The sequence below is a fragment of the Populus trichocarpa genome, chromosome 1 (genome assembly GCF_000002775.5).
Source record: "Populus trichocarpa isolate Nisqually-1 chromosome 1, P.trichocarpa_v4.1, whole genome shotgun sequence".
Taxonomy (NCBI): Eukaryota; Viridiplantae; Streptophyta; class Magnoliopsida; order Malpighiales; family Salicaceae; genus Populus; species Populus trichocarpa.
The window spans coordinates 5188088-5200458 of record NC_037285.2 but is presented as its reverse complement, the minus strand read 5'-3'; the positions used below and the strand labels follow the sequence as shown (position 1 = coordinate 5200458).

Here is a 12371-nt window from a genome sequence, read left to right as displayed (position 1 = left end):
ATGTTTCCAGCTATATTAGATTTAAACTCTGTACGGGCACAGATATTTTATTTGATATATAATTAATTTAATCATTAAATATATTTAGATGAAATCTTTTTAGCAATGAATTATGTTTCTTATGACAATTACAAATTATTTTTAAATATAATTTTGGTGAGTAGAGAAATTATCATTTTAATTTAATTAGAAAATAACATTTATTATAAATAAAATTAAAAATAATGATCTCTATTTATTCTTAATATTGTAAGTTTGATGGTATTGCATATCAAGGGTAAAAATAACTTGTTTATAGGTGTTTATTGGGCCTGGGCCACCTCCCCTACCCCTTATCCTATCGGCCATCCTTTAGTGGACCCTGGCCCAACTTGTTTTTTATATTTTGAAGTTCCATTTCCATCTTGTTGGGCACCAGCCAGCTACCTCGAATTTGGGTCACTGCCTAAAGTTGGTAATAGCTAAAAAGGCTAAGTACACAGTTCAAATGATTAAATCGTAACTCGTCTTAACGTATGAACATAGTTATAATATCTAATTTGAGGTTGATTTACTTCAAGGACTCGGTTATGGATGTTGACTCGTGAGTTGATGAGTCAATTCAAAAAATTTCTAAAATGATGTTATTTTATTAAAAAAATAGATTTAAAATATAACTTGATTCAAAGAAAATGCCAAAAAAAATATCATCTATTTAACCTATAAGTCTACATGGTCAATCATTAGATTCACACTTCATCATTATTTGTTTTATTTATACATTAATTTATATGAGATTTTAGTACGAAAAGTTTAGTAAATAATTTTTTTATAATTTATAATTTTAATGGGTTAACCGGAGCTTTCTTTCCTCTCTTGACTTTTTAAGTTTGAATTTTAAAATTGATATTGAAAAAAATTTAATTTTCTGGCTGTACTCCTCCGATATATTTTTAACACTGTCTTGGGGGGGGGGGGGGGGGGGGGGGGGGGGTTGGTGAAAAGGATATGCCGGAAAGAAAAGACTTCTAGCCACCTTAGCTATTACTATATTATTATTGATGTTTTATGCTAAAGTATGTTCACTTTTATGGAGAGTGAGCTACGCAAGATTCTGCAACGTGGGTCTACCAGCTTCTGTATTTGAAAGCCATCCCTAGCTAATTAATTATGTGTTCAGGGTGGGATTATAGTTATTTTTAAAAATATATTAAAATAATATATTTTTTATTTTTAAAAAATTATTTTTGATATCAACATATTTAAATGATTCAAAAACATTAAAAAAATATTAATTTTAAACAAAAAAAAATTAAAATTTTAAAAAACATGGGTTGAACCGCGTTCCCAAACGGTCCATATACACATGATATCAACTCAACTGGCTCTCAGTCACCGTCCTGCATGGCCATTAACACATACAACGGGTCACCTTACACCATGCTCATGTGATCATGCTTTACTCTGCTTTTTTAATGCAGATTCTTAGTTGTATATATCCATAATTTCCCAACTTGACCATTTTATATTATGATCATCTGGGTCTTGGATCTGGTGAATTTCGTCATGTCTTGTGCTCTCGATATTGATCAGAGTAAAACCATGTCAATGCCAAACCACTCATTGACGCGAAATTGAAAAATCATGTCATCATCTAACATCTAATCGAGGCCACTCCTCTTGCCTTTCGGCACATGGTAAGGAACTCGATAGGTTCTTAACGTTACATTGAGTAAAAACAAGGATTGGATTCAGGTTTTGTAATTAATCTAGTTCGAACTAGCTAATATAATATAGTATTTGTAAGAATTTTCCGATCAAACGGCGTATTATGATGCAAACCACGGGCAGACATGTTTTAGCTTTTATTACCAGATGTTGCCTGTTCTACTTTGAAACTTCAATATGCAATATGTGAATAAAAGGGTACGAACTAAGGATGTCTGCACCAAGCATGACTGATGAGTGAGGCTTTTTAACTCAATGTCTTCATGTTTCGAAAGAGTTTCATGATTATAAAAAGATTTTTATTATTCATTAATATTATTACTATTACGAGGACTCTTCCATACTTTTACTTCGTCAAAATAATAAAGTTTAGGAATTATAAATATCTCTAGAGAAAGGGTTCGTATTTTCTATTTCCCAAATATTTATGTTTTAATTCTTAAAGCATTTATCACACAAAATAATAACAAACACTCTTATTCTTAAAATTTAAAGTTTTTTAAAAAATATTTACTACAATCCCACTTAAAATTATTGACTATATCATTGAAAAATCCATAAATCCTACTGAGTCAATTTTTAAAACTATAATAACAACCATTTTTGTTCTTATATTGGCTTGGATCAACGATCAACTCGACTCGTGCCTCGAGCTTTGTCTTGGGTCGACCCTCGAGTTGGATCTTAAAACTATGATAATAATTACTTTTATTCTTATAACCCGTGTCAACTCGAGTCGACCTGACCCGTGATCTAGGCTTTGCCCTTGATCAACCGCCGAGTTGAGTTTTAAAACTATGATAAAAATTATTTGTGTCCTTACATATCTTAGTTGAATAATTTTAGAAAATTATTTATAATGATACTTTAGAAATAAAAAAAATAAAAAATATTATATCAGATACATGTCTTTCATAACTCTTGTTTTAAAAGTACATAAATTCACTTAAAAATTATCATAGGAATAAATTTATTTTTATATCAATATTTTTATCTTTTCGATCAAATATATTTTTATATATATTTTCCTTATATTTTCTTTTCTGAATAATAACTAAAAATCACTTATCATTTATTTTTACTTAAAAAAAAAAAGCAAAATAATATAAAATAGGCCCGTAACAAGCATTCACCCAACGACCTCTATGTGATGGTTTTGAAATAAGCTTAATGTGGTTCAAGGAACAGCTATTTCAGTATGTATTTCCCAATCGAGCAATGGTAATAAACAGGCAATTGACCAATGTATTTATTATTTTCGGGATCCACAATTTATCATTTATTATTCTACAGCTTTAAGCATGGTTTGTTTTGTTTATAACTATTTTTCTTTCCAATTGTTTTTCCCGATCATTTTTATCAAGAAATCTGGCTCTAATCCTTCATCTTTAAACTCGAGGATGCTCTAGAGAGCCCAGATTGCAATTGTTTTGCTGGCTAGTCAACAATGATAGTTATTTCTAATAAAGAGAGGCCAAGTAAAAAAACTCAACGAGCCTCCTGCCCTTGTTTCCTCCTCCTCATCTGCCCATTTCAAGGGTATTCTGTCCCCTCCAGAGCGCCCCTGCATTGTTTTATTCCTTCGAACATGAAAACTCTGAAACCAAATCTAGCAAATCCCGATATACATGTCCTAATATCTTTGATTAAGGATTAATGTACTATTTTTCTTCTCTAATTCAATGATCTTATCGAACATCGTTTCACAGATTTTAATAGGGATCGTTGCCTTGATATCACTGCCTGCTTTTTTTAAGTTACATTAACATTAATTGCTTTTATGCATCTTGAACCAGCCCCATCCAGTAAGGTTACAAGCAAGCCCGAGTAACATTTAATTTAATTCAACAAAATGCGTTTAGGGAAAACAATCTTAAGCCTTTGGCTGCAAGTCAGAACAAGGAGTCTCCCATTTGCAAGAAATATTCAAGCCTTTTAGCCTTCCATATATATATTATTTTTATTTTTTGGCGTTCACCACAAACTAAGTGCCACATTGCGACCCAATTAATGTTGCATTAGTGAATTAATGATATTATTTAATCATTAAAAGAAACTAAAGTGGTTGTTATATTTATTTGGCAATTTTCCTTGTACCATAAGAGTTACGAGCATTGTGAATTACAATAGTGAAATAGTAAATTGATTGTGGTTTTTTAGTTAGTCAAGTTTTTTTTCGATTTTATTCTTTTTATATTTGTTTGATTCATGATCGAACCTCATGGCTTGCTTCGGGTAGCTTTGCGTCGTGATGTCAAGAAAAAAATTTGGCCCATGGTTGATGCTCGGTTTAGGAAAACAAATTTGATTTCATTGATTTAAAATAATTAAAGCTTCGGGGATGAAATTAAAACTTGTCAATCTAGGGACTGGTTTGAAGGGAAAGGAGAAAATTAGAAAAGTAGATAGCGCGTGCGTATCAAGTGCCAACATGTGGGAGAGGCCGCCATACTTAGCCGGCGCAAGCAGTGTCTTACTACATCCGATTCTGCCCAGCCTTGATGCATCCAAATCATCTTATCGCAGTCTACCTTCATGTGTGACATATGTCGATGGAGAGGCTTTACTTTGGTTCTGGCGAACCATTTTTCTTTTTTTTCTTTTCTTCTCTTTTTTTTTCCCTCACCTCAATTTCCATTAGGGGACTCTCTAAGAACTAAAGTGGATTGCCATATTTCTTTGGTGTCGAACTTGATCTTCATTCTTTTGATTGCTATTTTTACCAACCATTTTTTTTTTTAATTTCATCTTTCAATATTAGATTGGTAGGGAATTGAGATTTGTGATTTTTTTTTTAATTTGTCATCTACTAGGTAATCATAATCTTATGATCTAGATCGCGAGTTTGAAAGGATTGCGAGTTTGTGTGATAACTAGATTTTATTTAAAATACTACTAGTAATAGCATAAAAAAGAAAACAATTATAGATGACTTAGAATAATCTCTTCAAAAAATAAATGTATATAAAATAATTAACAATAATTGTTATTTAAAAGAGGAAAAAAAGAGAGAAGAGCCATTAACTTAAATTTGAAATAAAAATTATTTTGAAATATACATATAAAAAAGGCATAAATTTGAAAAAAATAGAAAATAAAATAAAAATAAAAAGGTCAGGCATTGTTAGGCCTGATAAGCCACTAGTAAGGGCACACATGCTTGAGCCCTTAATTGTTTCATGGCAGTTGTCGTCTACCCAAAGTTTTCTTTAAAAAAACTCATGACACATCATTTGATTTTGCCTAGATTCTGACCATTGTGATGGCTGAAAAATTAAGGTTGAAGGTTTGGTGATCTAAAATTTTATTTTTGACCTAACACACCTGAAAAACATCCTAGACATCTTGATAAACTCATTCATGGCCTTAAAAAACCTAAAAAATCATCTCAAAACCTAAAATAAAAAATCTTTTTGAGCTCAAATCTATTTTTTAGGAACTTTCAAGGTAAAACAAAACACCCAAGTTGAACTCCCCTCGTCAAATGAAATTGTTTGACACAAAGATTGATCATTTTAGTGACCGGAATTGGTGCCAACAACATTTTTCCCTCTTTACCATCGGAATCTAGTGATTTTCTCTCTCCTTTCTTAAACTAGGAACAAAAAAAAAATAGAAAATAAAGTTTTGCACCAAAATTATTTTTTGTTGAAACTTCAAAAATTAGAGGGATCTAATTTTTATAATTAGTAAATAATAAAGAATAAGTTGAACAAAAACACCACTCATCTTCTCCGCGTGTTTCATTCTAGTCCTTTGTCTTTCAATGTCGCCACTCATTAAGAATTTTAACCAAATTAGCCTCCAATTAGATCCTTAAAGGGAAAATATAAAAAAAGATTGAAAAAAACCTCTTGGGCATAGTGCAATGAGTCTTAGTCTACAGTGTGCCCCCCTCCCCCCTCGCTTGTTAGAGTTCTCTGTAACTAACTATTTGACATGTGTTATTTCATAGGTCATATAATCTTTTCCAATAAAAAAATAGATACATTTTTTCTCACATAAAAGATTTAAGGTGCATAACAAAAAGTTTATTTAGACATCTAATTAAATAAATCGATAATCATATGTGTAAATAAATAAAAAAAGAAGTCATTAACGATAACTAAAAACAAAACTTAAAAAATCAAAAGAAAAATATAGATCAAGATATTTGATCCCACAATATTGGACATTTACCCAGTTGTGTTTACTACATTTATTTATTAAAATCATTTTTTCATTCAATCAAATGATTATTGAAATAGACACACACATGAAATTGGTTGAATAAAATAAAAAAAAACATTATGCAAAGTTGCACATATTAGAAATATTATCTAAAAACTAATATTTTTTTTATTTTTACAAATATATTTTATCTATATAAAATATAAAAAAAATTATAAATGAATTAGAATAATATCTTTAAAAATTAAATACATACAAAATAATTTTTAAAAAACCTCTATTAAAAAAATGTTAAATAAGAAAAATAAATGGATATTAATTGAAACATAAATTAAAACTTGTGACTCGGGTCATGAGATTGAAATAAACCAATATAAATTTGTTTTTGAACAAAACGACAACCAATCTTTTTTTTTAAAACAAAATAATGGCAAACAATGAAATCAAAAAAGAAAATAAGTTAGGAAAAAGATGTTGATCCACATCAACATTTTAAACTCATGATCTGGGTTATTAGATCGAAAACACCACGCATAGAAAAATAATAAAGGTCAATCCTTAACAAATCATACGTTGAATGATGAAATCAGGAAAAAAAAATCAATTATACTAAAGGATCTGAAAAAAATATAATTAAAAGAATGAGGGTGAAAATCAAAATAAAAAATAAATTAGAGGATAGCCCAATTTTTTTGATTGAAAGGTTAAATTGAAAAGAAAAATAATTTTAATAAAAAAAATATTTAAAAGAATGAAGACCAAATCGAAACAAATAATACATCATAAACTTGTATTTAAAATGAAATTGAACATATAATTATCAGGTTTTTTTTTTAATCATCAACCATTAATTTTATAAAATCTAGAAAAAATATTAAAATGAAAATATAATTACTTATTATTCAAACACTGCGAAAATCTAATTACTGAGCATATTGAATATTTGTACCATTATCCTGATCAAATCTTGAATGCGAGCTACAAGTTTGGATCCCGACAACATTTTGCTTCGACTGGTCAGCCTCCAATCATAATTTTGCTAATATCAGAGTAGGGTCCTTGAAAAGACACATGATTCACTGCCATGACAAACCCTTGCCACATTCTTATTTTCTTCTTCCTCCTCCTCTATTTTTTATTAAAAGATTACTTGCAATCAATAGTATAACATATACTTGTATTCTTTAATTGAATTGAATTGAATTTTCTATGTTATCTTTGACGACTAGATCTGGTTTTCTGTATGAAGTTATCTGGAATCAACATTCAATTCGTTCGTTTTTGCTCAAATTAGAGACAAATTGGACAATACACACACACACACACATAATATATATATATATATATATATATATATATATATATATATATATATATATATATATATAATTCGTCCACCCAAATAAATGATTCATGAGGTTCCAAATTTATTATTGGTGATAGATTAATTAATATATAATCTTTTCAAAAGCCTTTGGAAAAGAGAAAAAAGAAAAGGGTACTCAAGGGACCATTTGTGCCAGAGTTTGCTTCTTTAATGCCAGTAATGAAGATCTACATATGGATAGCTAGCGCCTCTGCAAAAAACATATCCGGATTGTGGTGGTAAATAAACTGTTCATAATTTCATGACTGAGATTTTTCTGATTATGCCTTGTTGATGCCCACAGAGACCTGAAAACTTGATAAAATTATCTTAAAATAGCATTGCGGTTTATATAAGCACACTTTCCCCCTCAAAGTTAGGTAAGAATGGGAATGGCCATACGCCTCATTTAAGGCTCACCATCCCAAGAAGGATTCCACCATCATGTATGCGAGGGTTGAATTAGAGATGGCAACAGCTCCTAGAGGCTGGGCCTTTCACCAAGTTATATCCATTTTCTTTCTCTCTTTTTTTTTAACAAGTTGAGAATACCTTCTAGTTTTAGATCAAGCACGAGAGATTGATTTGAGAGCATAAACAATTAATAACGAGGAACATTAAGTCAGTAGCTTGAAAAGGTTTTCATTCTCCTAGAGGCACAGAAGTCTATAATGTGGGTCTCAGCAACATGCTTGGCTGTGGATGCTTGCTTCCATGTCCCATTACAGACACTCCAAGCAGACCCCTCCTCGTTTTCTAATCCGACGTTTAGCCAAAATTGTGACGAGCAAATGCTAAATAACAGTAGTTATGCGAGGTTTTACTCATTTCTTGAGTTTTACGAGCTTAGACTTTGGATTGACACATAAATTAAATTAAAGATATCATTGCCGGAAAAAAAAAGAAGAAAAAAGAGAGAGTCATGACTCATGAGGTGTTTTTGCATGCAAATTTCCTTGCGTGGGGCTGCCTAAAATCTACACCAGCATCATGGACTAATTCTACAATAGAAATACTTACAGATTCGGCCCAACCCACCCTCTCCCTCTAGAATGGTGTTTGTTTCCCTGTCAGGATTCTTTGACCAGCAAAAGAGCTGTAAAGCAATCGTCTCCATGATTGCCAATTGATCACAACATTGTCCTCTTCTCCCATGGCTTACTCCTTAGATTTAATGCATGACTTTATTAATATTGTTAATCATTATATTTTGCCTCATTCCACCTGCCTGATCTTATTATATAGCATGAGAGGTGGACTCTGGGCAACATCGGATACTTACTGAACAAGCTTATCTTAGCATACATACAAAGCCAGTGATTGGGTTTGAAATTCTACAAGAATTTATTCTTATTAAATTGTGTAAGAGGCTGATTTAATTTTTTAAAATAAAATAAAAATACATGTAGCTTATATAGGTAGTTTGACCAATAAGAGCTACATCTAAGCGCAGGTTACAAGACAAGGCCACGTGTGTAGGACCTCCATAACCTCTACTTCCCTTACATTTCCTCCTCTCTTTTTTTTTTTTAATGGAAATCTTGAATATACATCATTTCCCAAAATCCCCTCCAGAATCTGTTATTTATTCGTTCCCTCTCCACCTCCCAGCTACTCAGAAACACATTCCAGTTGTGACTTGTGAGTGGGAGAGAGGGGAGAAGCCTTTTAAGCATGAGAAGCATTAATTCCCATCAAGTCGTTCTCTTCCTGTTCTGTCCTGACCATTCTCTTTGCTCTTGCCTTTCGCTGCCAAGCTGCTGCTGCTGCTTCTTTTTTTAATCTAGTTGAACAGAAAGAGAGCATAAACTTGTAACAGCTTAATTTGGTTACCATCTAGCCAAAGAGTCATATGACATGCTGTAAGGCTAGCAAAAACTCTTACCAAAAACTTACATTTCATTCTAGCTTTTCCATTGTTGCAAAAAATGTTGCCAGTCTTTGATCCAAATGATAATGAAGCTGGCTTAAAGCTCTTGGAGGACCTGACCAACAATGCATGCCAAATACAACAACAGGTATTGGAGGAAATCCTCGCCACCAATTTACATACAGAGTATCTTAAAAGCTTTCTCAATGGTGATTCTGGTAAGGAAAACTTCAAGAATAAAGTTCCCATTGTGAATTACGAGGATATCAAGCCTTGTATCGAGCGAATTGCCAACGGAGAGCCTTCATCTATCATTTCAACTCAACCAATTACTGAGCTCCTCACAAGGTATAAACATTTATCAATTATGCTCTCATATTTCTTCAATAAATTCCCTTGAAAGTCCTCATCAAGTCAATCTTTCTTTCTGAGAAATTGATCAAGTTAATTATATGCAGCTCTGGTACTTCTGGAGGACAGCCAAAAATTATGCCTTCGACTGCTGAAGAACTGGAAAGGAAGACGTTCTTTTATAACCTCCTTGTGCCTGTAATGAACAAGTAAGATTACTCTCTCCATATTCTTGTTCTTTTGAATTTTGCTACTGCCTATAAGATAATGGAACAGTGCAAGCAAGGTGAGTAGACTTAAAACAGCTTTATTTTTCTTTTTCAGGTATGTTGATGGCTTGGACCAGGGTAAAGCAATGTATCTTTTGTTTATCAAACCCGAAATTAGCACCCCTTCTGGCTTGATGGCAAGACCTGTCCTAACCAGCTACTATAAGAGCAACAACTTCAGAAACCGGGCTTTTAACCGTTATAATGTTTATACAAGCCCTGATGAGACCATCTTATGTTCTGATAGCAAACAGAGCATGTACTGTCAATTGCTATGTGGTTTAGTACAGCGGGATGAGGTTTTAAGAGTAGGTGCAATATTTGCATCAGCTTTCCTGCGTGCTATCAAGTTTTTGGAGGAATATTTGAAAGAATTATGTTCCAACATAAGAACAGGTAGTGTAAGTGATTGGATTACTGACCCTAATTGCAGAAATGCGGTATTGTCAATTCTGAGCAAACCCAATTCAGAATTGGCTGATTTAATCGAGGATGAATGTAGTGGGAAATCTTGGGAAGGAATAATCAAGAAGCTTTGGCCGAGAACAAAGTACATTGAAGTTATTGTTACAGGTTCTATGGCCCAATACATCCCAACCCTTGAATTCTATAGCGGTGGGCTTCCGTTAGTTTCAACAATGTATGGCTCTTCTGAATGTTATTTGGGAATCAACTTTAAACCACTGAGCAACCCTTATGATGTCTCTTACACCCTCCTTCCAAATATGGCCTACTTTGAATTCTTGCCTGTTGATAATAACCACAAAGAAGTGGTACCGGACGTCCAGTGCAACGGTGTTAGTGTTACAGATCGGAATGGCAAGGAAAAGGTTGAAGCTGTTGATCTTGTGGATGTCAAACTTGGTCACTACTATGAACTGATTGTCACCACTTTTACAGGTGAGTTTTTCCTTGAGCTGACTTTTTTTTTTCCTCTTCAGAATCTCGATACTGTAACATGCCTAATTTTGCTCATCTACTTACTGTATCATTGATTTCAACTCATTGATCCCAAATCATCCTTTAAATAGAGTAACAAATTTTATAGATGCTTTTGATTATGGATTGCAGATAAAAAGATGATGCCTTGTTTATAGCTCAGTCTCTCACTATTTTGTTATTCTTTTCTCAGGATTGTATAGATATAGAGTTGGAGACATTCTCATGGTGACCGGCTTCTACAATAATGCTCCTCAATTTCGTTTTGTGCACCGGCGAAATGTGGTTTTAAGCATTGATACTGACAAGACCAATGAAGAAGACCTCTTAAAGGCAGTGACACAAGCGAAAGTCCTCCTTGAGCCACTCGGTTTCCTTCTAACTGAGTACACTAGCTTCGCTGACACTGCCTCAATCCCAGGTCATTATGTACTATTTTGGGAACTTAAAATGAGAGGAACTAATGATCTGCCAGAGCTTGATCCAGTTATAATGGAGCAATGCTGCTCCATTGTTGAAGAATCACTCGATTCTGTTTATAGGAGGTGTAGGAAGAAAGACAAATCAATTGGACCCTTGGAAGTAAGGGTGGTGACACATGGAACGTTTGATGCGCTCATGGATTTTTGTGTATCTCAAGGGTCTTCAGTTAATCAGTACAAGACACCCAGATGCATCAAATCCGAGGAGGCCTTAAAGATTTTAGATTCCAGGGTGGTGGGAAGATTTTCCAGCAACAAAACTCCTTTCTGGGAGCCATTCAGAATTGAAACCTAATGAATAGCTAGCTGTTCATAGTCTGTGGCACACTCTTGGGGGATTATCTTCGCGTCCTCTACATTTTGATTTCTAGTCTGGTTTGTCCTGTCCTTTTCCTTCTATGTATGCTGAATTTGTTTTGAAATTAGACTATTTAGCCAACCATGTCTTTAATTAATTGTCAAAATTTAAACTACCTACCACTCTTTTTTGACCATCAAGGATAGTTTTTCACTAATTTTTTTATAATAATTGAATTTGTCAATGATGAAGCAAATAATCACTTCCACAAAGATAATAGACTAGTGTGCCGACATGGGCTGAAAGTGTGGTGTATCATTCTGAAAGTGAAGATGATATCTATGTTCTCATTAACCTAGGGTTCAATTCAGAGTAATCTGGAAAAGAAAGACGGTGCCTTTCCTCCATTAAATTCAGAGGAGGCTAAGATCTGCTTGGAAAGTGCCATTACACAGTTGCACTATCACTTTCAAGCACTGCTGTCATTATCTAACAGCCTGCATGGAGCAATTAATACTGTAAGAAAGATACTCGCTAGCTTGTGGGAAATTAAGTATCAAGACTTGTCAAGTGGAAGGAGCAAAACCCATATGCCTTCGCGCATCCAAAAAGTAAAAGGTGCTGCCGTCAATATTAAGGAGCTGTGGCTGATGAGGGCGATACATACAAGCAGAAGGAAAAACTAACAAGCTTCCTTCATGACCAATATCATGATTAAGCACTTTGTATAGCATGACTTTGTCAATGGAACATACTAATGATGATCTTATTCATCCAAAAGAAAAGTGACAATACGAATTTGGAATGAATTGAAAGTAACAGCAGAATTTCGAGTCCAGCAAATACATACTGGAGTGAGTTTTGTTTTTATGAAAATCTTGAAATTTCAATTTCTTTTACCTAGTCAAGGGCTTAGCCC

At 33.2% G+C, this 12371-nt stretch overlaps 1 protein-coding gene across 1 annotated transcript; it reads left to right on the top strand.

Annotated features, from left to right (window-relative positions):
• Positions 1-8779: 8779 nt before the first annotated feature.
• Positions 8780-11627, top strand: LOC7491441 (indole-3-acetic acid-amido synthetase GH3.17). The gene is made up of 4 exons (XM_002299325.4): positions 8780-9461; positions 9572-9673; positions 9789-10633; positions 10866-11627. Exons 1-4 carry the CDS (start codon positions 9172-9174, stop codon positions 11447-11449), a joined length of 1821 nt encoding a protein of 606 aa, XP_002299361.1. The 5' UTR covers positions 8780-9171; the 3' UTR covers positions 11450-11627.
• Positions 11628-12371: the final 744 nt, after the last annotated feature.

What these genes read in the sequence shown, in the direction of transcription:
- LOC7491441 (XM_002299325.4), top strand. Translation starts at nt 9,172, where the DNA reads ATGTTGCCAGTCTTTGATCCAAATGATAATGAAGCTGGCTTAAAGCTC. An exon ending in CTTGTGCCTGTAATGAACAA is followed by an intron (nt 9,674 to 9,788) that starts GTAAGATTACTC and finishes TTTCTTTTTCAG; the next exon opens with GTATGTTGATGGCTTGGACC. An exon ending in GATTGTCACCACTTTTACAG is followed by an intron (nt 10,634 to 10,865) that starts GTGAGTTTTTCC and finishes TTCTTTTCTCAG; the next exon opens with GATTGTATAGATATAGAGTT.